Consider the following 25,395-nt stretch of genomic DNA (forward strand, 5'->3'; position numbering starts at 1 on the left):
TGAATGCCTTCAACATGGTAGATTGGTTTGCACTACTGTGCAGAGGTGGGGATGAGATGTCCATCTATTTCTTTGTGGGTTGAGTTTCTTTATGGTTAGGTAGCGAGGTTATACCTTACAGATGAACATATTATGTCAGCCACCAAAGTGCAATAAAGAGACTTATTAGGACCATTTTTTCTCTTGCATTACACTCTCTTATTCATAAGATCAGGGACAATTGCAAGTTTCTTCTTCATACATGTTATCTTGATGATGTGACCATTGTAGGGATTTAAAAAGGGTGGATAAAACCCTTTATATCATTCGGGAGATGGGTCTAGAATTGAGTCTTGAATTGAATAATCGTAAGACTAAGATCTTTTGGACTATAATGACGGTAAATTTTGTGGGGGTTATTCTCGTTAGTTGAAATAGATGTTTTACCTTAGGGTTGTCTATGAAGATAGTTGTAGAGGTAGTTAAGTTAATGTATCTTCTTCCATATTTAAGGGACCACATAGTAAGCTTCTTTTACTTCGATCCTGCATAGGTATCACAAAACTATTTTTTGGCCTTAAAACATGTCAATCGATTCACGAGGACACAACTATTTGATTTGATAAAGAGATGCAAAGGGAAGTTGATCAAACATTGTAGTTAGTACAAGTCCTTTCTTCAGGGATCTTCAATGGATTGTGGTCTATTTACCTATTAGACTTGGGGGATTGAGTTTGTAGTCGGCAATATATGCTGCCTTGTATGTTTTTGTGGTTTCTAGTGCCAAATCATGGGTATTACAACATCATATATTGAAAGACAGTGAGATACATTGTTCCTACATACTCTGATTTCGTTAGAGTTTTGGATGGTTTTAGTGGTACGATTCTTGATTTTAACTTTATGATTTTACTAGCAAGGACACCGTCTCTCCTAAAACCCAACATGTTTACTCATACGAGGTAATAAGTTAAATACTTAGACTAACAAATGTTCCAGTTCATGTGTGAGTAAGAGAAAAATATGCATGTGTGTACTTGATTGGGGTTCTCCCACTTATGGGACTAAGGACGAGACATTTTATCGTGGGATAGACAATTTCTCTCAAAATCACTTCAAGTAAAGTGGTCAAACAGGAACAATTATGTTTTAACAATCAACATGTCTTTATACCATTTGCATATGACACTTTTTTCTTTCTATCACCAGAGATACTGAATCGTTTACAAAGAGTTAAGAGGTTATACATAATAATATTGTGCCTCTTAGTACTATAAATATAGTTTTTCTGATAATTTGATTTTGCAATAAAAAAATAATAGTGTTTATCTTCCATTTCCATTGTGTAGTGCTTATTACTTCAATATTAACCTTTTGATCTAGAAAGAAAAATATCCACATAAAATGAAGTATATGTAGTCTTCATTTTCTAAAAGAAACGTCATCAATTTCTATATGGTAAATAAAAAATGTAAGGGCTTCTTTTCATGAAAATAAAAAGTAAACTCATATTCTAAAATTAGTGATGCTAATTGAGTTTTGTAAAAGTCTAATAAAAGTTTGCAAGATTTAAAAAATAGAGAAGATCTATGCTCATACACAAACATGAATTAGTTTCGCAAGAGGAGAGACCCTGCTCACTAATTCCACCTTAAAATTAGCTTAATCTAAAAACAAACCATAAAATTTCTATACATTATGCGGCTTCTACCCATCCTTATTTATAGAAAACATAGTTAATCTCCAAACCTCACATTTTCCATAACAACTTCTAAACCATTCTTTAATTAATCTTCATTCAACGATAATTCTACTTTGGACACCAATCTGAAATGCACACTCCTTCAAGGTTTGACAAAGGATTGCCATTGCCTCATCAACAAAACCATTTCCCTCTATAGAGTATAAACGCGGACAATGCAAATTCATAATTAAAGTGAAGACGCGGAATTAGCTAGAAAGAAATCTTTGTAATCAAGATTATACAGAAATAAAAGACAAACAGATAACGCTGTTATAAATCAAGATGAGTGGTGAGGAAGATACAAAAAGAAAGAAGAGAATCGTCATAATATGCACCTCAAGCTTTTTACTAGTGGCTATGGTGGTTGCTGTGACCGTTGGCGTGAATAATAGCGATGGTGTCAACGGCCAAAGTCGCATAAGTTCAACCCAGAAAGCCGTGAAAACCTTTTGTAGTCCAACAAGTTTTAAAAAAGATTGCGAGGAAAATCTATTGGCAGAAGTAGGCAGCACAACAGACTCAAAAGAACTCATGAAATTGGCTTTCAATATCACCGTTGCGAAGATCAGAAAAGGAATTGAGAAAACAGGTCTCTTGGAAGATGTTGAGAAGGAACCTAGGGCAAAAATGGCTCTTGATACATGCAAGAAGCTAATGGATCTTTCTATCGGAGAACTCCAAAGGTCAATCGAGGGAATAACAAGTTTTAATATCAACAATCTAGAAAGCATTCTCGTGAGTTTAAGAGTTTGGTTAACCGGTGCAATGACATATCAAGAAACATGTTTAGATGGTTTTGCGAACATCACTAGTGAAGCTGGTACGAAGATGAAACACATTTTAAGACTTTCGAAGCGTATGAGTAGTAATGCACTTGACGTTGTTACGGACTTGGAAAACGCTGTGAAGGATATTAATGTAACAAAAGATGAACGTCGTCTGTTTGAAGATTATAAAAGCTCCTACGTTGGCGAACAAGTTGGTCATGATGATGTTAACGAGGTTCCTTCTTGGGTTGGTGATGGTTCGAGTGCTGGTGTTCGTAGACTCCTTCAAGTTGCTCAAAATAAACTCAAGGCGAATGTGGTTGTGGCTCAAGATGGTAGTGGAAAGTTTAGGACTATCAATGAAGCTTTGAAGCTAGTGCCAGTAAATGGCCAAAAACCTTTTGTTATTTATATCAAGCAAGGTGTTTATCGCGAGTATGTTGACATTACCATACTAATGACTAATGTTGTGCTCGTTGGTGATGGTGATACGAAAACAATAATTAGTGGCAACAAAAACATGGCAGATGGAATTGCAACTTATGCAACCCCTACTCTTGGTACGTAAATCTTTTATTCTTGAAAAAATGTTTCACACACCTTTTTTCGTACACTTGTGCGACATTCTGTTGATTCAGTTGAGTAGATAGTTACTTCAATTCAAATTTTACAACGTGAATTCAACTAATTATCTATTCAATTGAATCAACCATGGTCTTACATATGCTTAGCCAATTGTATAACAGAAGTACTATGAAAAAGGGTGTGTTTATCGGGACAGTTTATCATTTTATTTTGCGTAACTATTTCAATTTTTCTAATATTAAGGAAAAAAACTAGTAATATATTGATGGTTTTGCATATGCTTATTGCAGCTGTTGGAGCAGATTATTTTGTTGCAATGAGCATAGGAATTGAGAATACAGCAGGACTCCTAAAACAACAAGCTTGCGCCTTAAGAGTCCAAGGCGACAAGGCAATTTTTTACCAATGTTCAATACACGGATATCAAGACACATTATATGCACACACTATGCGTCAGTTTTATCGCGATTGTACGGTTTCAGGCACGATTGATTTTGTGTTTGGCAACGCGCAAGCCGTTTTCCAGAACTGCACATTCATAGTTAGAAAACCACTAGATATGCAACAATGCATTATAGTTGCACAATCCAGAACAGAGGAAAACCAACCATCAGGAATAGTAATTCAAGGTAGCCGCATTGTCTCTGATCCTCCAGATGCTCCAGCCACCTACAAAGCTTATCTCGGCCGTCCGTGGAAGAATTTCGCGAGGACTATTGTCATGGATACTTACATTGGAGAGGTGATTCAGCCTGAGGGGTTTATGCCATGGGAAGAACCGGATAAACGACTTACTGGAATGGACACTTGTTATTATGCTGAGGTTAATAATACTGGTCCTGGTTCTGATAAATCAAAGCGCGTAAAATGGCCTGGGATTAAGAACCTTACACCTGAATCTGCACATGCTTTCGATCCAGGTTTGTTCTTTCAGGGAGATGATTGGATTAAGAATACTAAAATTCCATACTCTTCTGGCAGCATGGCAGCCCCAAAACCAAAGCAGCCAACCCCACAGAAGTCAACCCCCCAGAAGGCCCAGCCGCCAACCCCACAGCAGACAACCCCCCAGAAGACCCAGCCGCCAACCCCACAGCAGACAACCCCCCAGAAGACCCAGCCACCAACCCAACAGCAGACAACCCCCCAGAAGACCCAGCCGCCAACCCAACAACAGCCATTCTTTCCAAACCCAAAGTTTTAAATAAATGATTTTCAGGAGGTGCAAATGCCAATATTTGTACATATAGTTTTCATATTTACTAGATTACATAGTATGAAATTGCTACATTTCATGTTATAGATGATTATGGGCAATTTCTGAATCCATAAATTCAATGATAATTTCTCAAACTGCCCCATCATGTTACAACCACACTTTTGTAGTGTATTTAACCTATTTTAGCAATATAGGAGGGAGAATTGAGAAATTATCAATTCATAATTGATGTAGATTTTGACGTTTTATTTTCAAGTGGCTTGATAATAATCCTATTTTATGTTACAATTTTTTCTAAGTTTAGTTTTATATTTGGCCGTTGCAAAATATAGAATACTATAGTTTTAGTCAATATGAATATTTTGTTTTGGTTTTAATATTTGTGACAAAGCTTATCTAACTTGTTTTTGTTAAAGATGTATAATTTATGGTGTTAGGAGGTTACTTGGTGATTAAGTAAGAAGTTGTTTTGTGAAAAAAAATTATTTTCTAACTGAATTTGTTTTGGCAGTTAGAGGTTGAAAGTTAGTTAGGGTTTGTTGGATTATTTGGTGCGCAAGCAATCTCATTTTATATAACCTAACTTTGTAAAACTTAAGTCTAATGTAGGTGAAGGTTAATATGGTGAACCAAATTTATTGGTCTATCAAGGTGAACTAAAAATGACTTATTATTACAACTTAAACAAGTTTTTATTTATTTATATAAAAGATCAATATTACTTTAATTACTTCCAGTTTTTACATAAACACCTCAAAAAAATAATATTATTTATTGACAAAAATAAATATTTTATTTATAAATTATAAAATATTTAATTAATAAAAAATAAAAATTATATTAATATAATTCATTTCTTTAATAAATACTATCTAATAACTCCAAAAGGATCACTTAATGACTAAGAGTTGTTTAATAAATTTCTATATATCTCGTTATTTGGCCGCTATAATCCATGTGTTTTATTTTGAAAAAAATTATTTTAATCTTTTTGAGAAAACTAACTCAGTTTCTTTCTCTTTCTAAAAATACTAATATTTATTATTATATATTATATATTTTCACTCGATAAAGTACCATATATATACTTATTTGATAAATGTCGAGACAAGTGAAGATGATATATATTCATTTTTGGTTAGTTTAACATGTATTTAAAAAAATTGCAAATGAAAAAAATAAGGGTTAATAGTCATTTACCCCAGCGATATAGGCAAGTTTTGATTTACCCCTTTTAAAAAAAAGTTTTGGATTACCTCCTATAATTTTAAAATTCTAAGTCTTTTGGCCCCTAAGAGGAAAAATTATCTCCTGTAAAAAATATATTTTTTATTTATCCCCTGATTTTTACACGGTTAGGGTGTGCCCAAATATTATAGGAGTAATCCAAAACTTTTTTTTAAAAGGTGATAAATTAAAACTCGTCTATATGGCAGGAGGTAAATGATTATTAACCCAAAAATAAAAATAGGAGCGGTAGCTTATACATATTACTAACATATTTCTTATGTAATACTTTATTTTTGTCATTTCTTAGGCAAATGAAGAAGACAAAAAGAGAAACAACCATTACAAATTATAATTATATTTTATGATAAATATGGGATCTAACTTAAGTTTTTAATTAAAAAATTATAATTATAATTTGTGATTGATATTAGGATTTAAATTAATTTTTTAATTAATAAAATTATAATTATAATTTGTAATAAATATTGAGCTTTAATTTGTAATTTGTAAAATATTGAAGTCTAATTTGTAATAAATTATAAGTATTGTGGTTTATTTAGAAATATATATTAGGATATAAATGTAAATATTTGTTTTTCTACCTATTACTTGAATAGTGGATCACCTATAATCAATCATAACCATTGAATTTATTTATTATTAAATCAATGGTAATTTTAATAGTTCACTATGATGAAGAAATAAGTTAAGTTCACCATCTTATCCTTCACCGTCTAGTGTAATATATATCTTTCTCTTCCTTCTAATTTCCATCTTTTTCTCGCAATTTTCATAAGTGCAAGGTGTCTGTGGGTGAAAGCACAAAGCTTGAAGAAATCCATGTGTGACCATCACTCAAGTGAAGAGTGACTATGTTCTTGCTATAGTGTTTGTTACAACATCTGGTAAGCTCTGGTTACGATTCTTGGAAGATAATGTGCAGTGGCTTCTTATCCAAATGATCACTTCCCTGAAAATCTTCCCATTTTAAATGGAAAGAATTCACATAATTGGTCCAAGCAGATAAATGTGGTTTTCTGTTATCAAGATGTATGTGATCTTGTGAAGAATGAAGTTACACCATTAAGTGATTGTGCTACTGATGATCAAAAGAAAGCTCATAAAGAATTGACGAAGAAGGATTATAAATCTCTCTTTATAATTCATCAATGTGTTGATCCAGATAACTTTGAAAAGGTTGAAGGTGTTAAATCATCGAAGGAGGCATGGTATACGTTGGAAAATCTATTTGGTAGTGCTAAGAAGGTGAAAGAGGTTGGGTTACAAACTCAAAAGAGGTTGTATGAATTAATTCAGATGGAAGAAAACGATATCATAAGTGACCTCTTTACAAGGATGACTAGGTTGATGAACCATATCTGTTAGACGGCGTGGCAAGTGATCGGGAGGGGGTGAATAGATCACCTCCTCTTAACAAGGATTTTTTAAAAATTACGGTAGAGATCGATCCCGAATCGACTACCGCTTATTCTTAACCGACCACTGAAAAGGCAGACACGCGAATGTTGCTGGATTTATTAGGATGAAATGGATGAATTAACACAGAACTATTATCGAATTAATGAACTTATCACTAATGCAATATTTCCAATGAACAAAATCCAACAAATACTTTTATCAAATAGTTGGTGTTCACACGTTCAATGATCAACAACAATGGTGCTTAATGAAATTTTCTATCATTATTGGATCATTCAAATTAAAATCAGAACAGCAATTGATTTGCAAATGTATTTTAAATGTAAAGAGAAAGGATAGAAATACGATACACAAAGAGATTTGGTAAGGAAGTTCCCCATTTTCTTCCTCGCGTGTGGGTATGTCTCCCCTCAATTTCAACAACGAAATCGAGTATTTATTTCCAATAAGCTACAAATTGTTTACAAGGTTACAATTACAATCCAATAATCTAATCACACAGATTTCCTTCTTCTTCTTGTAGTAACTTTCCCTTGATCTGAGCCGATCAAGTCTTCGAAAGCAAGAATCACGAACAATCCTCCTATCCACTACTTGTTTGCAAAATCACTCCGATTTACAAATCTTTCTCTATGGATGAATCTGACTTGCCTGATCTTGACCAACGAAACTCCAGGAACCAACCTGTTCTTGATGAAAAACCCTCAGGTTTTTCCTTGAAACCCCCTTCAATACACTTTAACATAGCTGAGATTCACAAACCCTACAACTGAATGTTATCTCAAAGATCTCTTAATCCAATGCACAAAGATGATTATGTTTCATTGTGATTGGCAAGAAATGATTGAGAAGATGATGAAGATGAAGTCTCTTTCAGGTTTCAATTGACTCACAAAAGTTATGCTCTCAAAATGTTTTTGTGTGTCTTGTATAATGAATGACTGAGACTGACTTTTATATGTGACAGAAAAATATTTGAAGAGAAAGTGAAATATGAGTCAATGCATAACACGTATGAGTCGACACATGTGTGTAAAAGTACATGTATGTGTCGATGCAACATATTTTAGGTCGATGCATTCTGTTGTTGAAACACAATCCAGAAAGATTGTTTTTGTATGTGTCGATACATACTGTCATACCCCAAAATTTGCCCATCATATTTCAATATATCTTGACTCATATGATCTTCAGTTAATCAAGCATATGCAAGAAGTGGGCACACTTACTTAGCTCCTAAACAATCAATCCATAACTAGGGTTTTATTTCTCTCGAGATCAAATCAAGTTCTAAGACCTCAAATGGATCCCATAGCCTCTCATATGTCTCAAAGGATCCTTATGCCTAGTTTTCAAGCTCTGATTCATAAGATTGCTCAGTCACAGTTCAAATAATCAACAATCGACTGGTTGACCTAAAAGTCAAACTATGGTCAAATCACAGTCAAAGTTCCTGACTTTTTGTCAACATTCTCAGTTTGAATTGTCATTCATCATTTGATCAAGAGTTGATCATGATTCATCAAGGAAAGCTCCAAAATCATCAAATATCCAAGTTACTAATTTAGGATTTTGAACTAAAAGTCAACTCAACTTTGACTGATCATATCTCTCTCATACTTTATCAGAAATTCCTCAACCAAATCTCATTCTCAAGGAAATTCAATTCCCTACAACTTTGATGTTGAGTCCAAGATCCAGAAATGCTTCCGCATAAGAGATATAAGCCAAAACATTACAGGTCCTTCTAGAAGATCGCGAAAAGTTATTTTTTGTCAGAAGCCATATCATCAAGATAAAATCTCCAAATGAAAAATATGTTCCAAAATGGCTTGTAGAGGACATCTTGAGCTTTCCAAAAAGTCCTAGAACACCTTCATATGATAAATATTGAATGAGTTAGGGCTTGCACAAGTTGGGCGATTTTGAGAAAATGCACAAAAGGCAAACTGGAGAATTTTGGAGATTTGGACTAATGGACCTAAGTTTTGAATTCTAATCATATATATGATCCATAAAAGGGCCTATAAAATTATCCTTATATTTTTTGCATTTTTATTTCTATTTATTTGAATTTTATTCATTTAAATGGCAAATAAATCAAGTAAAATACCAAAATAAAGAATTAAATCATGGAACTTCATTTTGGATCATATAAAGGCCCAAGAGATACCTTGGAGACCAATGCATTTCGTTGGTGCATGGTTGGGATTTTATTTTTTATTTATTTTATTTATTTTTTGATTTAAATCAAGGAAAAAATATAATAAATATTAATTTGTTGCATAATCTGATTTTTTATCAATCAAAGATGATTCTTGGGGACCAAGGAAACAAATATATTTGATTGAGAAGAGAATTGAATAAATATAGAAATATTTGCATCAAATTTTAATCAAATTTCCAAGGCATTAATCTTATGATTTTCTTACCAATATAGGTGACCTAATATATTCTAATATATATATGCTACATGGTCAGAAGATAAAAAAAAAAAAAAAACTGGACAAGGAGAGCCAAGAGTATTAGGGTTTGCGTTGGAAAATTTCAAAGAGAACTTGCACCATCAAGTCTCGACTTTCAGCCACTTTCAAGCGCTCTTAAGGATCAAGCCAGGTTCCTTGACTTCTCAGGAAGAGATCCCATCCGTTAACAGGCCTTGAAGTATCGAGAATAATTCCATTTACCTCAACGGTTCGTTTTTCTTTTTAAGATCGTTTTCAATGATTGCCGTGTTTTTACGCAATTCCAATCATGCATTTAGGTTCATGTATTCATTTAGAACGTATTTGAATTATTAGTTTGAAGTTTTGACGCAGAGATCATGAGGTGCCATTGTTAGGGCACAAGCTTTCTTGTATTGCGTATTCACAGTTTCAGGTACCTTCAGGAGAAACAGACGCCGGCATTGAATCCGTAATGGTCTAATTGGTAAATCTGGGCATTTGGTTTGTTTTTCTAACGTGTATATTTTGAGTTTGATCTCTGCAGCAAATGGCTATAAAACTATCGTGGCGAGACTGTAGTGAGTTTGTAGCAAAATCATAGCAGGTTTCATGGAAGGGAAGATTAATAGTGCCCAAGGATTGTTGGCCAAACGCGTCTCTCTCTTAATGGCCGGTCCATCTTCATCCTCTCTCTCTTCACGCGTGTGACAAGACCATTGGCTAGTCAAAAGGTCAAATTCCTCATCCTCTGCGTGATTGGTTGTTCATGTGTTAGAGGGGCCCACGGTGAATGGTTCATTTGACTGGTCCATTTACCTTCGTTATTTTAGATATATTGTATTCCATGTATACATTGTATGACTAACTATGCGCAACACGTTTGGTAAACGAAGAAGCTATATAATGTGTGAAACATGGGTTCGATCCCCACCCCACACACGTTTTTTTCCAAAAATTACCTCCATTGATCCGGTGCACGTATCCAGCAGATGCTCATGGTACATCCTCTAATAACAACCGTTGGATCCACGCCTAGATCAATCCAATGCACACAAAGACTGAAGCGTACCATGGACACTCAGAGGCGCTCCACACCGGATCCATACCTGGTTCTTTCTAATTTTCTTTTCCTTTTTGCTGTTTGTTTTTATTATCTTTTGTTTTATTTCTTTTAAGTTTGTTTTTTTCTTATTTTAGTTTAATCATTTTTTTAACTAATAAATTAGATTAATAATTAGGATTAGGTTTAATTAATTGGTTTAATTTAGTTAAATAGTTTTTATTTGTTTATAATAGTTTTAATTAAGTAGTAATTAGATTAATTATTTGATTAATTAGGTAATAAATTAATAACTTTATATTAATTTAGAATTAGGGCTAACTGATTTATGATTTAATTTTGTAATTTAAAATTGAATTAGATTACTTAGGCTAATTAACTTAATGATTTAGTTGTAATTTTAGGTTTGTTGCTATTAGCCTCATAAACCTTATTTAGGTCACAGTAAGTTTTCTTAAATAAACTTTCTAGGTTTTTAATCCATTAACCTTAAAGGTTTAGGTTTGTTAACCCTGATTTTTCTAACTTAATTTAACTTCTCTTTATTAATTTTGGTTTTATTATTTATCCTCTTATTTGCCTCAATACTATTGCTTGCTATTATAAATCATGTAACTGCTCACAGGTTGTATTGCTTGCTTAGAATATTCTCCTTTATTTTTCCTCGCATTTTTTACCAATTATGTAATTGCGTTCGGGTTGTATTGCTGTGGCCATAAGGCTTTATTTTTCGCCTTTTAAATTTCTGTTGTAATTATAAACTAGTGCTATTTTCTACTATTACTGCGTGGTTAGTAAAATAGGGAGTGCAACCATGAATTGAACATAGAATCACTAACTTTACAAGATAAACGTAATCGAAGTTAACCACGTGATTGTTGCACCCACACACCTTTAGGGTAATCCCTCTCGTTGCTTTGTTGCCTTATTTATCTGTTGCCTGTTGCCTCTAAATCTAATTGTACTAAATAGTCAAGTCCCTCGATTCCGAGGATACCTAAAGCAAACGTTGCCTTCAAAGTTATTGAGACTCCCTCGAAGCTGCCTCGGTAAAATGTGATGATTGTCCCAATTGCTAAGGTATCCTCGCATGATGCCTAAAAAAAATTAATGACTATTATATCCTTCCCTTAGACTACCTGCCCTCTTTATGGCATGGGACAGTCTTATGGCGAACGATACTTTTCTCGATGACCCTTAACATCCAATTGAAAGGCTTCCTGCCCTCTTATGGTATGGATAGACCCTTTCGCCCGAAAAGCTTAAAGAACAAGAAAGACAACGTAGGGTAGGTAGCTATTAATTGCTCGCTCACTTTCAAACAAATTCAAAATACTTTTCACACCTCCTTTCAAAACAATTTCAAAACAAGGCTACGCTTATTTACAAGCTAAAGTCCTTAAACGAAATCTCTTTACTATTCACACACGACACTCTTTCAAATATTTCAAACAAACAAACAAAGTGAGCTAAGCAATTAAGAGCCCATGGATAACCATGGATGCAAAGGGTGCCTTACACCTTCCCTTTGTATAACCTACCCCCGAACTCAAAATCTTTCAAAGGTCTTTCCTGTTCTTTTTGCCTTTCCAATTGGATAAAATAAAAGTCGGTGGCGACTCTTGCTATCCGCACATTCCGAATAAAGTCAGTTCACCATATTACAGAACTCAAAATCTTTTTAAAAGGTCTTTCTTGTTCTTTAAGTCTTTCGGCGAAAATTGGATAAAATAAAAGTCGGTGGCGACTCTTGCTATCCGCAACATTTCGATATAAAGTCAGTTCACCGTATTACAGAACTGGCGACTCTGCTGGGGATGCTTTCGATTAAAAGAGGGGTTACCTTAAAGTTTAAGATCACTTAAATGTTTGTTTTGCTTGATTTATTTTTAAAGGTTGCTTGGGAATTAACTGAAGGACGAGTCCTACACCCAGATTCAAGTACACTTAAGATTAGGAGTGGCATAGTCATGGCGACCTCTTTCACATATGTGGGAGATGAGTCAATATGAAGTTCACACTTGAGTTAGGACTCCATAGCATATGCACACCTTTCTCAAATGAGGGGGGTCTATGTATGTGTCTGTGGGTGCGCCGGAGCTCAAGGACCTTTAGTTACCCTTAACCCATCCTGGCCTTTAGGAACGTAGTGGGGGGACTACTCTTGACAAATGTTGAGAACTAGTCGCTACCCGATGCTACAATTCAGATAGGTCCTTTCTCAAAGTATCATTGCATGATGCGAATGTATCATGTCCGAGGGTGCTTTACAAGGGCTGACAATTCTGGATAACTTGTAGAACCCGTTGCTGAAATCTCCTTATCCATAGAAATACCCTTGGGAAGGACACCTGATCAGACCCCATGCAAGCCTTAAGCCAAAAATTGTGTGACTTGCCTGTGTTTGCTACTAACCTTTGCTTCCTTGCAGGTTTTTTGTTTGCCCTTACTATCTCACGCTTTGCCTGATGCATTGCATAACATCATGACATTATGACATCATGAGCATAACATGATTTAACTAACCTTTTCAAGGATCTTAGGAATTTAGGGCGCACAATTTCAGGTGCTCTTATCAAGGACCGATTTCCTAATCAAGGGGCAAGAGGATTTATTTTCCTCTAGTTGCGTACCTTCCAATTCAGAGATTCAGCACCTATCAAGGGGCAAGAGGATTTATTTTCCTCTAGCCATGTATCTTCAAAATCAGAAGTATCCCGAATCAGAGGCGATGACCCACTCAATATGGTGAGCTCGATTCTCAAAGAAAGACGTTCCAAGACAAAGTTCAGATTTCTTCAGACAAAGGCGCGACCAAATCATTTTCTAATGTTGCTAACTAAATGCCTAAAGATCCTTGAAAATATTGCATTTGCATTCATAACATCGCATAACAGGTTTCTCACGACAGGTATCTCATCCTCTCTTGTTGTTTACTTCAGCATAAATGGATTTCGAGCAATCAGTCAAACACCTCCAGGCTCGGAATACCCGATCCCAGACTTTGAATCTGAACTCACCCAAGGGGCAAGAAGAATTGAAGGCACTCCTATTCTTGGGGTACAATTACAATGCGAGATGCGCTTATTATTCGAACAATCCTGGTTATGGTGTAAAGAATGGTAGACCGCTGAAGCGTGCGATTAAAGATTTAATCATGACACACAAATCAGAAAAGACCACGACAATGAAGTCACGACAACTGAGTCACGACAACAAAGTCACGACAACTGAGTCACGATAATGGAATCACGACAACTGAGTCACGATAATGGAATCACGACAACTGAGTCACGACAACAAAGTCACGACAACTGAGTCACGATAATGGAATCACGACAACTGAGTCACGATAATGGAATCACGACAACTGAGTTACGACAACAAAGTCACGACAACTGAGTCACGATAATGGAATCACGACAACTGAGTCACGATAATGGAATCATGACAACTGGGTCACGACAACAAAGTCATGACAACTGAGTCACGATAATGGAATCACGACAACTGAGTCACGATAATGGAATCATGACAACTGAGTCACGATAATGGAATCACGACAACTGAGTCACGACAACAAAGTCACGACAACTGAGTCACGATAATGGAATCACGACAACTAAGTCACGATAATGGAATCATGACAACTGAGTCACGATAATGGAATCACGACAACTGAGTCACAACAATCAATTCACTCATATGATCCAGACGCTCAGGGCAATCGAGCCAACGAATTCTAACACCTACATTCCTGACTATAAACCCAATGCGAGGTGCGCGTACCATTCCAACATTCTTGGACATTACACAAACAATTGCTGGACATTAAACAATAAGATTCAAGATCTGTTCAATGACGGAGAAATCAAATCCAACCCTCCTGAAACCCCTGTGGTGATCACCGCTCTTATGCCTAGTCATGACAAGATTGATTGACGTCTCGACGAACGAACTTTTGGATCATTAGATCTACTTTCATTTGCAAGTTCTTTCCTGTTTGTTTAAACATTTGACTCATGATAGACATTATCTGTTTTAATAATCATCATCAGTGCATTGTATATATTTGTCTTGAATAAATTATTTCGCTATCACTCATTTTAAATTATGTCTCTACTTTGCATATGTTTTGTGATATTCAACTCCTGTTAAAGTTGTATGCCTTTCGAGGGAGGATGACGAAAACGATACCGCAACCTCATACAGTATGCTTTTGAACAGACTACGCTGACGATGTACAGGCATTGTTTCAATTCCTAAACAGTGGAGATATAAGGATGTTAATCCCTCGTCAACCCCTTTTGAGCCTAAGTTGTAGGAGTTTTATTTCTTGAATAAATCAAAACCTTTGATCATAACCTGGGGCAGGGTAGTTCTCAGTTAATTTGGCTGTGCATTCTTGTTTAAGAGAATCATTCAGTACACCTTTCAACAAAGGTTTCAATCACAAGCGTTCATCCGCACACATCAAAGAAGTGTTGGAGATGTCAATCAAAAGCCAATGATGGTTCATCAATCATTAAGCAAGGCAGTCAATATCTTTCAAAAAAAATGATGAAAAAACATATATACAAAGAAAAACCTGCTAAGTCAAAAATCAAAAAGAAGACTTAGGCAAAAATCAAGGCATCCCGTTGACTGTAAGCTCAAAATAGACAGTTCAGGCAAAAGTTAGGGATATCAAAAAGATGAAAGAAGAGAGGTCAATAAATTCCTGAAAAACACAATGGTGTGACTACCAAAAGGAAGAAGTGACTGCCATCTCAAAAGTTCTCTTTGCTTGAGAACCATCATCATTATCAAAGGTGCAAATCCAAAAAGTCTCTTGGAACCTGAATGCACAAGTTGAATTAGCTGAGCTTAGGACTGAAGATCATCACGAAGGGGATGGGTACAATCAAATTTTGAGCCTTTATCCTTTGTTTCTTAAACCGTGAACCAAGCCACGTTACAACCCTTGAAAGTCCTAACTGAAGCATGGTTAGTTCGAAAGCATATTGTCACCAAAAAGGTATCCCGACTCCTTAAGGTTTACTACAAATGCTAGGTTGATATCATGTTTTTTACAAATATGATGTTTTTATAAATACCATGATCTTACATCTCCAGTTTTAATGTTTTTCAAAAAAAAAAACTCAAGACAGACATATGCACTGCATCTCATGAATTCATTATTAAACATATTTTGCTACATAATTTCAAATGTTAGCATCAGGAAGAATTTGCACATGGTATGGCTAATGACTCAAAGTTATCCCGACCAACACAGATTACTCCAAGAAGCAATGTATACAAGGGGCAAGACACGTTTTGCCCAATCAATCTGGGGCAATCAAGTCAAGATTCCAAAATCTCTCAAATGCCGAATAATCAAAGGCATACATCCCAAGTGGGTTTCGAACTATTTCCCGATTAATTTGGGATAATCAGGTCAAGTTTCAAAAAATATCTTAGAAGCATCAATAATCAGGAGCATGCATCCAAGTATATCTGAAGCTACTTCCCAATCAACATGGGACGTTGTCCTTGGCCTATGATTACTAGGGACATGACGCCCATAGTGTACATCTCATAAAAGTCCTCGCGAGGCGAATCTCTTGAAATTCCCTAATAGATGGGGCAAAGTTATGCAAGGCATGTTGAACACTTTGGTCAATACTCATTAGTGTGTTCCAATCAATATAAATCCAGGAATGGTAGTTACTATAATACTGGGGGCAACCTTCAAGGCACCCATGTCTCCCCACAGAGCCGGGTTCACAAGATCATATCCCCAGCAGAGTCGCCAGTTCTGTAATACGGTGAACTGACTTTATATCGAAATGTTGCGGATAGCAAGAGTCGCCACCGACTTTTATTTTATCCAATTTTCGCCGAAAGACTTAAAGAACAAGAAAGACAACGTAGGGTAGGTAGCTATTAATTGTGTCATACCCTAATTTTTGACCCCCCTGAGATGACATATCTTCAGGATTTTTCATCAGGTCAAGACAAGTACCCAGAGCAGTCATTTCTCCATCTGGTACCTAATCGAGGATGCCCAAAGACAAGAAAGCTCAGGCAAAGGATCAATCAATACAAAGACTAGTCTTTAATACAATCATAGGGCTCAAAAACTTCATTTTTCTCATCTATGATTGATTAGACATCCAGTCATATGAGTACAGGTTTACTCAGGTCACCAGACTAGGGTTTTGAGCCTATCAAGGACTAAAATCAGGGATCACTTTTGGGAAACCCTAAAAAGCCCCAGGGAACCATTCAAAAACATCAATCATCTTCAAATAACTCATATGACAAGATCTACTGGACATCACACTTCAATTCAAAGTCTACAGTCATTATTTTCACATGGTCGACAAATTAGGGTTTTGACCTAATTCACCAAGATAGTTGACTTCTGATCAGGGCATGAATCCAAAACTCAAGACATGATTCAAGAGTCTCTACTACCTCAATATAATCCATTTATATCATCCATTTGGGGAGAAGATCTTATTTCTACACAAAAGCCCAAAAATTCACTTTGTCAGGAAAAAGTCAACTGTGAAGGATCATCATTGACTTTTAAGGTTTTTGGTCAAAAAATGACTTTCAAAGATCAATATCATCAATATATGGATGTCAAAGTCATTTGGCCAAAGAAATTCAAAGAAATTCATCAAAGAGCGAAAAGTCGGGAATTAGGGTTTTTGAGGGCATGGTGAGATCTCAAAATTTCACCTACACAACTCAAAAAACTTCCAACATGAAAGTTGTAGATCTTGCAAAATAAAACAACATCTTACAAAGGAACTTTTTTCAAAAGATCAATCATTTATGAAGTTTTGGAAATTTTGAAGTTTAGGTCATAAACACTTAGAAATTTTTCTAAGTGTTTTAACCTAGTTTTCATCCAACTTTGGGCTCATTTTTCACAAATTTCCCAAAGGATTCTGAAGAAGACATAAACTAATGATTTAAAGTAGATGTTTAGGGCTTTCCAAATTGTGTTCAACCTTCTCAAAATTCAATGTGAGCTAAGAGTTATGCTTGTTCAAAGTTGGCCTCATGAAGTGAAATTATAAGTCATGCATCATTTTGGAACTTTGCAATTTTGTGCATTTTGCTTCACTAAGTGATGCTACACGACCTCTAATGCATCTGAAACCATACCATACATCAATTTCCATCATTGCATAAGGATTAGAGAAGATTCCCAAAAACAAAGGCATGTGATTATGTAATGATTGCATTTTTGAATTTATGGCAAATTGGTGATTCATCAAAGGAATCTTCTCCCAACCAATTGGAGCTCATTTCTGCAGCCATTTGGTCCCCTAAGATCAAGCAAAACCGATGGCTAGGGAGTGGTATCAAAGAGCTCATCATTGCACTTGGAATATTCTTTGAATTCCTTCATGGCTAAGAAAGCAAATCAACTTCACTAAGGAAGCTCACTCCTCTGCAGCTATACTGATCCATTTGCCTATAAATATAGATGCATTCCTCATTCAAAAACACACCAAAGCAACCATATTCCTTGCTTTCTCTTTCTCTCCTCTTGTTCATTGTTTTTCAAAGTTCTTTGGCAAGAAGAATCGATTTCTTCAAACCAGAGCTTATCTTTGGGAAGTGAGCATTCTAACATCTCAAGGGAGGTCATTTGAGGTGATCCAAGCACCTGGATCACTTCTGTAGGTGGAGGAACACCATTGTTGCTCTCACTTTGGAGCATTTGCAGTTGGAGGTCCATGGAGTGATTCAGAAGGTTTCAAGGCAAGCCAATCATCCAGACACACTCCTCAGGTCATAGTGAAGCTAACCAGATGGCTGCAGCTCATCTGTAACTCAGGATTCAACAACCTCCATGTCCACTTGAAGTTCAAATCGAGGGAGGTCCATAGAACAATTCAGAAGGATTCAGGCTACAATAAGCATCCAGTTAGCATCATTGAGTCTCAGGGAAGCTATTGAGATCATTCATTCAAGCCCAGGTGCTCTCAATCATCCTCACGACCTCCATTTTCAGAGGTAAGTTTCTGAACTTCACCTCTATAATTTAAGTACTCTTTGTGAAATAGCTCGATTCTATCTTGTTCAGCATCATCAGAGGATTGAAAACCCTCTATCATCATCCATTTATCTTTCAGTATAGTCATTTAATTTGATTTTGAAATTTTAGGGTTCTTCCCGATTTCTGGTAAATTAGTTAGATGTAGTTAATATTAGTTTATGTTAGTTACATATTTAGAATCGTGAGTGAAATTAGAGCAAGTTTCGTGTTTACATCATGGCAAATGATTGAGAAATGAGTGAGTTCAGAAATTCAAATTCATAGAGCTTGAGGTTGAAGACGAAGATGGTGGTGGCGCGCAAAATTCAAATCTCAGGGCAGAGTTTATTTTATTTTGAGTGGTATGCGTTTTATTAATGACTAAACAACTTGCCCTAGTGGCCACACATGCGCCCTTAGTATCATCATGCCACAAGTCTGGGGTTCGAATCCCCCTCGCCCCAGACTTTTTGATTCTTTTATTTTTTAAGGATTTACAACTTGTTTTGAAATATGACCAAATGGAGGCAAGTCACTAACACTGAGTGCGCGTTGGCTCAGTGGTGTTGTTTTGGACTGGTGACCTCAAGGGCGTGGGTTCAAACCCTCCAAGGGCCAAAACTTATTTTTTTAACACTAATTTCTTTCATTTCTCTTCACAACTTCACATGTTTATTTAACCTATCAAAATAAATCATTTTCACTTCATTTTTCACACACTTTTTATTTAACATATCTATTTTGTGAATAATCAAAAAAATCATAAAAATATTATTTATTTCATGTATTTTTATTAGGTTTAAAATAGTATGTTTTAGGTGTTTTCTTAAATACTTGAATACATATTTTTCACTTTGTTTTAAATTAAATCACTTTGTAAATAATTCTATGATGAAACCCTAATTGTTTAGGTCTTAATTAAGTAAAAATCTTTATTTTTACTTTAATTAAGTTGATTTTTGTCAATTTTCAAAGCTGTTATCAGTCTCCGATTAAACGGATGATTAAGGTTTTCAAACAACAAAACCTTGTATCATTCAAAATCATTTTCAAATTGCTCTCATAACCAGTACTGTAAAGTACTGGGCCTCTAATAGAGTGTAAGTCCCAAAAACCTTCTCTTCTTAGCTTGTTTTCAAAACTGTATTTTCAAAATCTTCTTTCTGTTTTCAAAACATTCTTCTGGTATTTGAAGGGCATTATTCCCGGTGAAACTCTTCAGATACCTATGTGACCTTTGTCCATCTTCACTTCTTCTGTTTTCAAAAACCATTAACTGTTTATCATAAATATTCAACTGTCATCAACAAAACAATAAAAATACTGTTGAGGCTCTGTACATACTTCTTCAATGGCCTCTACTCCATCCAGGTTAGGCTTTACAAGCTTTCAATTTACAGTCTTTATTTAAATTACTGTCAAATATAAACTGTGCATATATTAGTTTAGAACTACGTTTGAGTATAAACCTTAGGACAGTTAAACTATATATATATTATAGGAATATGACCTAGGATTGAGAATGTCTTCCCGGTGAAGGCTCTTTCCTAATTAGAGATCTGTAGTTCAAGCCACCAAGATGAATTATTCCCGGTGAAACATCTTGGCAAAAACCTTAGAATCCAAATAAATAGGACACATCCACCCAAAGAGGAATTATTCCCGGTGAAACCTCTTACCCATTTGCTTAGAGCCAAAATAAGTTCAAAACTACATAAGCTTTCTCTTGTGCTATAACAAGGACCCTCGATTAGCCTCCTCTTGGGCTTTGTACAAGGACCCACAGGCTTCTTAAAAGCATTTCCAGCTTCCTCTTGAGCTTGTATACAAGGACCCATCAGGTTTCTTATAAACATAGGAACAGGTCTTTAGTCACCTTTTAGCCTGCCCTGGTGAGTTTCTTCCAATTTAAACCAGACTTTAAACAAGCTAAGTTTGTCTCAATTTTGCATTGAGTACACTTTTTGGAATGAGAGACATGGACAGTCTCTGTCACCCTTATCTTCATCAATCCTCCTTAGCAGAGTCTAGGATCCATGTTTGGTCATCCTCAGCATTGAGTCAGCCTTCATCTTGGGCTTTAAAACAAGAAGTCTCCACTAGATAATCTTTCTGCCAATCTTTTCATCCTTTAATAATTAATGGAGTGCTACCCAAATCATTCATTTCAATTAACCCCTGGAAAGGGTTAGCCTCCAACATCTGTCTAAAATGTCAAAACCCCTGGAAAGGGTTAGCTTCCACACATTCCTTCATTTCAATTAACCCCTGGAAAGGGTTAGCCTCCAAAGTCAATTAATAAAAAGTCAAAAGAATAATTTCATTCTCTTAGGAGATAATTTCCCCAAAAGAGTCAAAACCCCTGGAAAGGGTCAGCCTCCAAAAATATGATAAAAGTCAGTCTTTTAACAGACAAATTCACCAGCTGAGTCAAAATCCCTGGAAAGGGTTAGCTTCCAAAGAAAAACAGTCTTTTTAATCTCCAGTAGAGTCAAAACCAACAAAAACAGTTAGCCTCAACCTTGGGCTTCATACAAGGCACCCAAACAATAAAACTCCCCTGTCAAGAGTCAGCCTCAACCTTGGGCATTGTACAAGGCAGATAATAGAGTCTCCCCAGTGAGTTCTTCATCACTCAGTAGCCACAACCTTGGGCTTTGTACAAGGCAGATAAACCATATCTTTCATGTGTCAAAGATTCCTAACACTTAGGATCTTTCCCCATATAGTCATCAATACTTAATTCATTTAAGAGTCCGCCACAACCTTGGGCTTTGTACAAGGCAGAAAATAGTGTTTTTCCCTAGCTAAAGTCAGCCACAACCTTGGGCTTTGTACAAGGCACATAAATAGAGTCTCCCTAAGTAGAGTCAGCCTCAATTCTGGGCTTCGTACAGAACACAAAAAAAATACCCTGTAATTAACCCTCAATGGAGTCATCTCCCAGAGTCAATAATATTAATTAATCAATCAAAAAGCCTCAAGCTTGGGCCTCATACAAGCCAGCTAAAGTCAAATCTTTTATACAGTAGATAGACATAGCTTATCTCTATAGAGAGATATTTTTACTACTCTACCACATTCAAACAAACAAACATTTCAATTTCAATTTCAATCAAAGTCTCCCATTTAGGACTCTGAAAGACATGCTCTGGCACATCCCCAGACTTGTACACTTTCCCTAATTTGGACGAGCATCTTTCTTTCATTTAAGAGGCATCTGACTGGCATACTTGCACACACACAAGTAAGGTCCCCCTCTTGAATGAAATGAATTCAGTTATTCTGTCACTCTTTCAAAATGTTTGTGGTAGAATAGTACAAATACCTCTCTGTAGAGATAATTTCATGTCTCTTCACTGTAAACAGAGATTTAATTCCAAGCTTCACCCTTGAGCTTCAAGCAAGGCACCAAAAAAAACAATTAATTTCCCTAGTTAGTTCCCCGAACTACATTAAGCTCTGACTTCCACTAGGGATATGTAGGCATGAGGTTCACAAGGAATCTCAGCGAGCTAATAAAATACCAAAAATAGTCAGTCTGTCTGTCTGTCTGTCTTTTCAAATCAAATCAATTCCTTCTCCTAACACAAAGGAGAAACTTTCCCAATCATTAGCAGCAAACACAAACACAATGACACAGAGAAGGTTCCTGTAGAGTACTACAGATATGTAGGGTGTTTAAACACTTCCCTATGTATAACCGACCTCCCGGACTCCAGAATTTCTAGTCTAGGTGTAAATCCCCACACTTAGCAAACTCCTAGGGTTTAGTTGAGATCTTTTTTTCCCTTTCCTACTCGTAGGACAAATAAGAAAGTTCGTGTGATATCGTAGGAAGAACTGAAATAAAATTCATCCCACCACGGGCGCATTCTCCTTCCAAATTTCGCGTGAAGGGTTTAGCGTGCCGTCCTCCCAAGTGAAACGGGGAGGTAAAAGAAAACGACACCACAGAAAAATGGCGACTCTGCTGGGGATATAAGTGTTAAAAACCTTGGTTTTTCATCCAAACCTATGGTTGACCTGTTGCTGGTCCAGCCCCAATGAGGAATTAGGGATGCCAAATTCCCCCTCAAACAAGAGAGGTCCTGCCTAACCTCTGTGTCATATCATGTGTTTGTTGCATATATATTTGTTTATTTTGTTTATTCTGTATCGGGAAAGGGCTTGATTCCCCCTTGTGGTGAGAAATCCTATACCCGGATTTAAGTGCAACATAAGATAGGATGGAGGATGTCTTCCCGGTGAAGGCCCTCTAATCTTGGTTTCCAAGTCTACTCTTGGGATTTGCCTGGCTGGTTGTGATTAACTGCGCCACTGCATTCCGAGACTGATTTGTACCAGGAGGACCTAGAAACACATTAACCCCACTTAAAGCCTTTTTTAGGACGTAGAGCGGTGATTACGGAAGTAATTGTCACGCAGATACTACACTCAGAGAAAAACTCTCTTATAGATACCAGTCAACGTATCTTTAAGGTTGAGCAAAAACTCTGAGACCCCTAGAACCCGTTCTACAGGTACAAAAATCATTAACCTTAGTTTACCATTGGGGCGGGAGACTGCGTTTTGACTTCATGACCACTATACCCTTCAACGCCATGTTTGTTTAAAACTCTTGTGTGTGCATTCATGCATTCATGCATCATTCATTAATAAACAATTAAAAACAAAAAGAGTCTTTTTCGAGTCGTTTTTCAAGGAAACTAAATAACGAACGTTTTGAACTTCATAGAAAGAGAGAAACGGAGAAAGGACTTAAGGATCTATACCATGGATTACGGAAGAAAGAGAGCTAGGAAATACACCTTCAAGATTCCCCAGGTCGAGGAACTGGGAAAGCTCGGAAAACTGGTGGTCAACCCCCAGGCTTTCAAGGAGAAGTATGGAAAACTTCTGCCTTTGCTCAATACCAACATGGTGGATGGAATCCTTCCCACCTTGGTACAGTTTTACGATCCAACGTATCACTGCTTCACCTTTCCAGATTATCAGCTCATGCCTACGTTAGAGGAGTACTCTCGTCTGATTGGAATACCCGTGTACGCGCAAGATCCGTACTCCGGTTTGGAAAAGAATCCTGATGACGTTATCATTGCTGCAACTACTCCTTTGAACGTAGTCGACATCAGAACTCATATGGTGAGTAGAGGAGGAATTCAAGGATTGCCCTCCAAATTCCTGTTTGATCAAGCTCGGTACTTCGTCAGCATCCAAGATATGAGCGCTTTTGAGGAAGTCTTGGCTTTGCTTATCTACGGATTGTTTTTGTTCCCTAACATTAACGATTTCGTCGACATCAATGCAATTAAGATCTTCTTAATTGGAAATCCAGTTCCAACCTTGCTTGCGGATGCTTATTACTCTGTGCATTCAAGAAACCTGCAGCGAGGAGGATTAATTACATGCTGCGTACCGTTGTTATACGAATGGTTCGTTTCGCACCTGCCGAAGTCTAGCACTTTCTGGAACATGAGGGATGGCCTTTACTGGTCACAGAAAATCATGTCTCTCACTCATACAGACATTGATTGGTGTAGTCCTGACAACGACGAAACCAAGATCACCTTCAGTTGCGGAAATTTCCCCAACGTACCCCTTATTGGAACTAAGGGAGGAATCAGTTACAATCCAGCTTTAGCCCGTCGTCAATACGGCTATCCTATGAAAAACATTCCAAGTAACATCCAATTGGAGGGTCTGTTCTTCAAGAACATCGACGATCATGGCAACATGCTAAAGAAGGAAATTGTCCAAGCCTGGCGTCTTGTTCACAGCAAAGGGAGAAGATTGTTAGGAAAACATCTTTGCATCTCCCTGGATCCTTACCTTCAATGGGTACGCGTCAGAGCATTCAAGCTCAGGATGCCATATCAACATCAGGAACCTATTCCCCTAAGGGAACCAATTTACCTTTTCTCCACCGATGTTGAAAAACTGCAAGAGGCATTAAACAAGGTATGCCAAGAAAGGAATGCTTGGAGGAACAAGTATCGAATTGTCAACATGGAAAATGTTGAGATTCAGAACATCCTAAGAAGGAAGGATGAGTTACTTGAAATACTCGATCGACAAGTGACACAAACGTCACTTTCTCATCATATCCCTCCTGCTTCCTGGATCATCGATCAGCTCACGTCAGAGAACGCTCAGCTCAAGAAACAGAAGAAGATGTTAGAACGTGAAGTCGGCTCTTCGTCAAAGTTTTAGAGTCCTTTCTCTCAGTTTCTCTGTATTTCCATTTTCAAAGTGTGTAAAAAACGGCGTTTTCGCTTAATTAATAAAAGATTGATGTTTCATAACGTAATTATGGTGTTTCCTTGAAAAATAATAACTTAATTGCATATCATACATCGCTTTAGTCGTACGCACTGACACGAGAATTGTCGCGGATCTAATAGTCACTTTCCTTTCTCCAGAAAGAGAGGAGGAGAAGGAGGTGAACCAAGACTTTCAAGCTGTCTCATCCATACAACACTCGTTCAAGTCGCAAGAAAAGAATGGAAGACTTTGAGCAAGAGAATGAAGAACTCAGAGAAGAGATTAATACTCTCAAGGGTACTGTTGAAAGGCTCAATAGTATGGTAGAAGCCCTGGTAGTTGCGCAGAATCGACCAACGCCAGAAGAACCACAAAGGACTGTGGTTTCCGAGATTGTTTCTACTCCCATTCCTCAGTATACCATGCCGCCTGATCGACCTTGGGGCATGCCGTATAACTTTACTCCAGAAGGGTACATACCTCCAGCTTCTGAAGCTCCAAAAGTCACCATGGATATGCGTCCACCGGAGGGTTACAAACCTCTGGAAATTGAAGTTCCAAGAGCAACGGCAATGGGTTTCGCACAACAAAACGCTGAGATTCCAAGATCTGCTGTCAT

At 36.7% G+C, this 25,395-nt stretch overlaps 1 protein-coding gene across 1 annotated transcript; it reads left to right on the plus strand.

Annotated features, from left to right (window-relative positions):
• The first annotated feature begins 1,794 nt into the window (after window positions 1-1,794).
• On the plus strand, window positions 1,795-4,582 carry LOC131615921 (pectinesterase/pectinesterase inhibitor-like). Its single transcript, XM_058887114.1, has 2 exons — window positions 1,795-3,050; window positions 3,366-4,582. Exons 1-2 carry the CDS (start codon window positions 2,006-2,008, stop codon window positions 4,277-4,279), a joined length of 1,959 nt encoding a protein of 652 aa, XP_058743097.1. The 5' UTR covers window positions 1,795-2,005; the 3' UTR covers window positions 4,280-4,582.
• The last annotated feature ends 20,813 nt before the right edge of the window (window positions 4,583-25,395 follow it).

Source organism: Vicia villosa, linkage group LG1, assembly GCF_029867415.1.
Source record: "Vicia villosa cultivar HV-30 ecotype Madison, WI linkage group LG1, Vvil1.0, whole genome shotgun sequence".
NCBI lineage: Eukaryota > Viridiplantae > Streptophyta > Magnoliopsida > Fabales > Fabaceae > Vicia > Vicia villosa.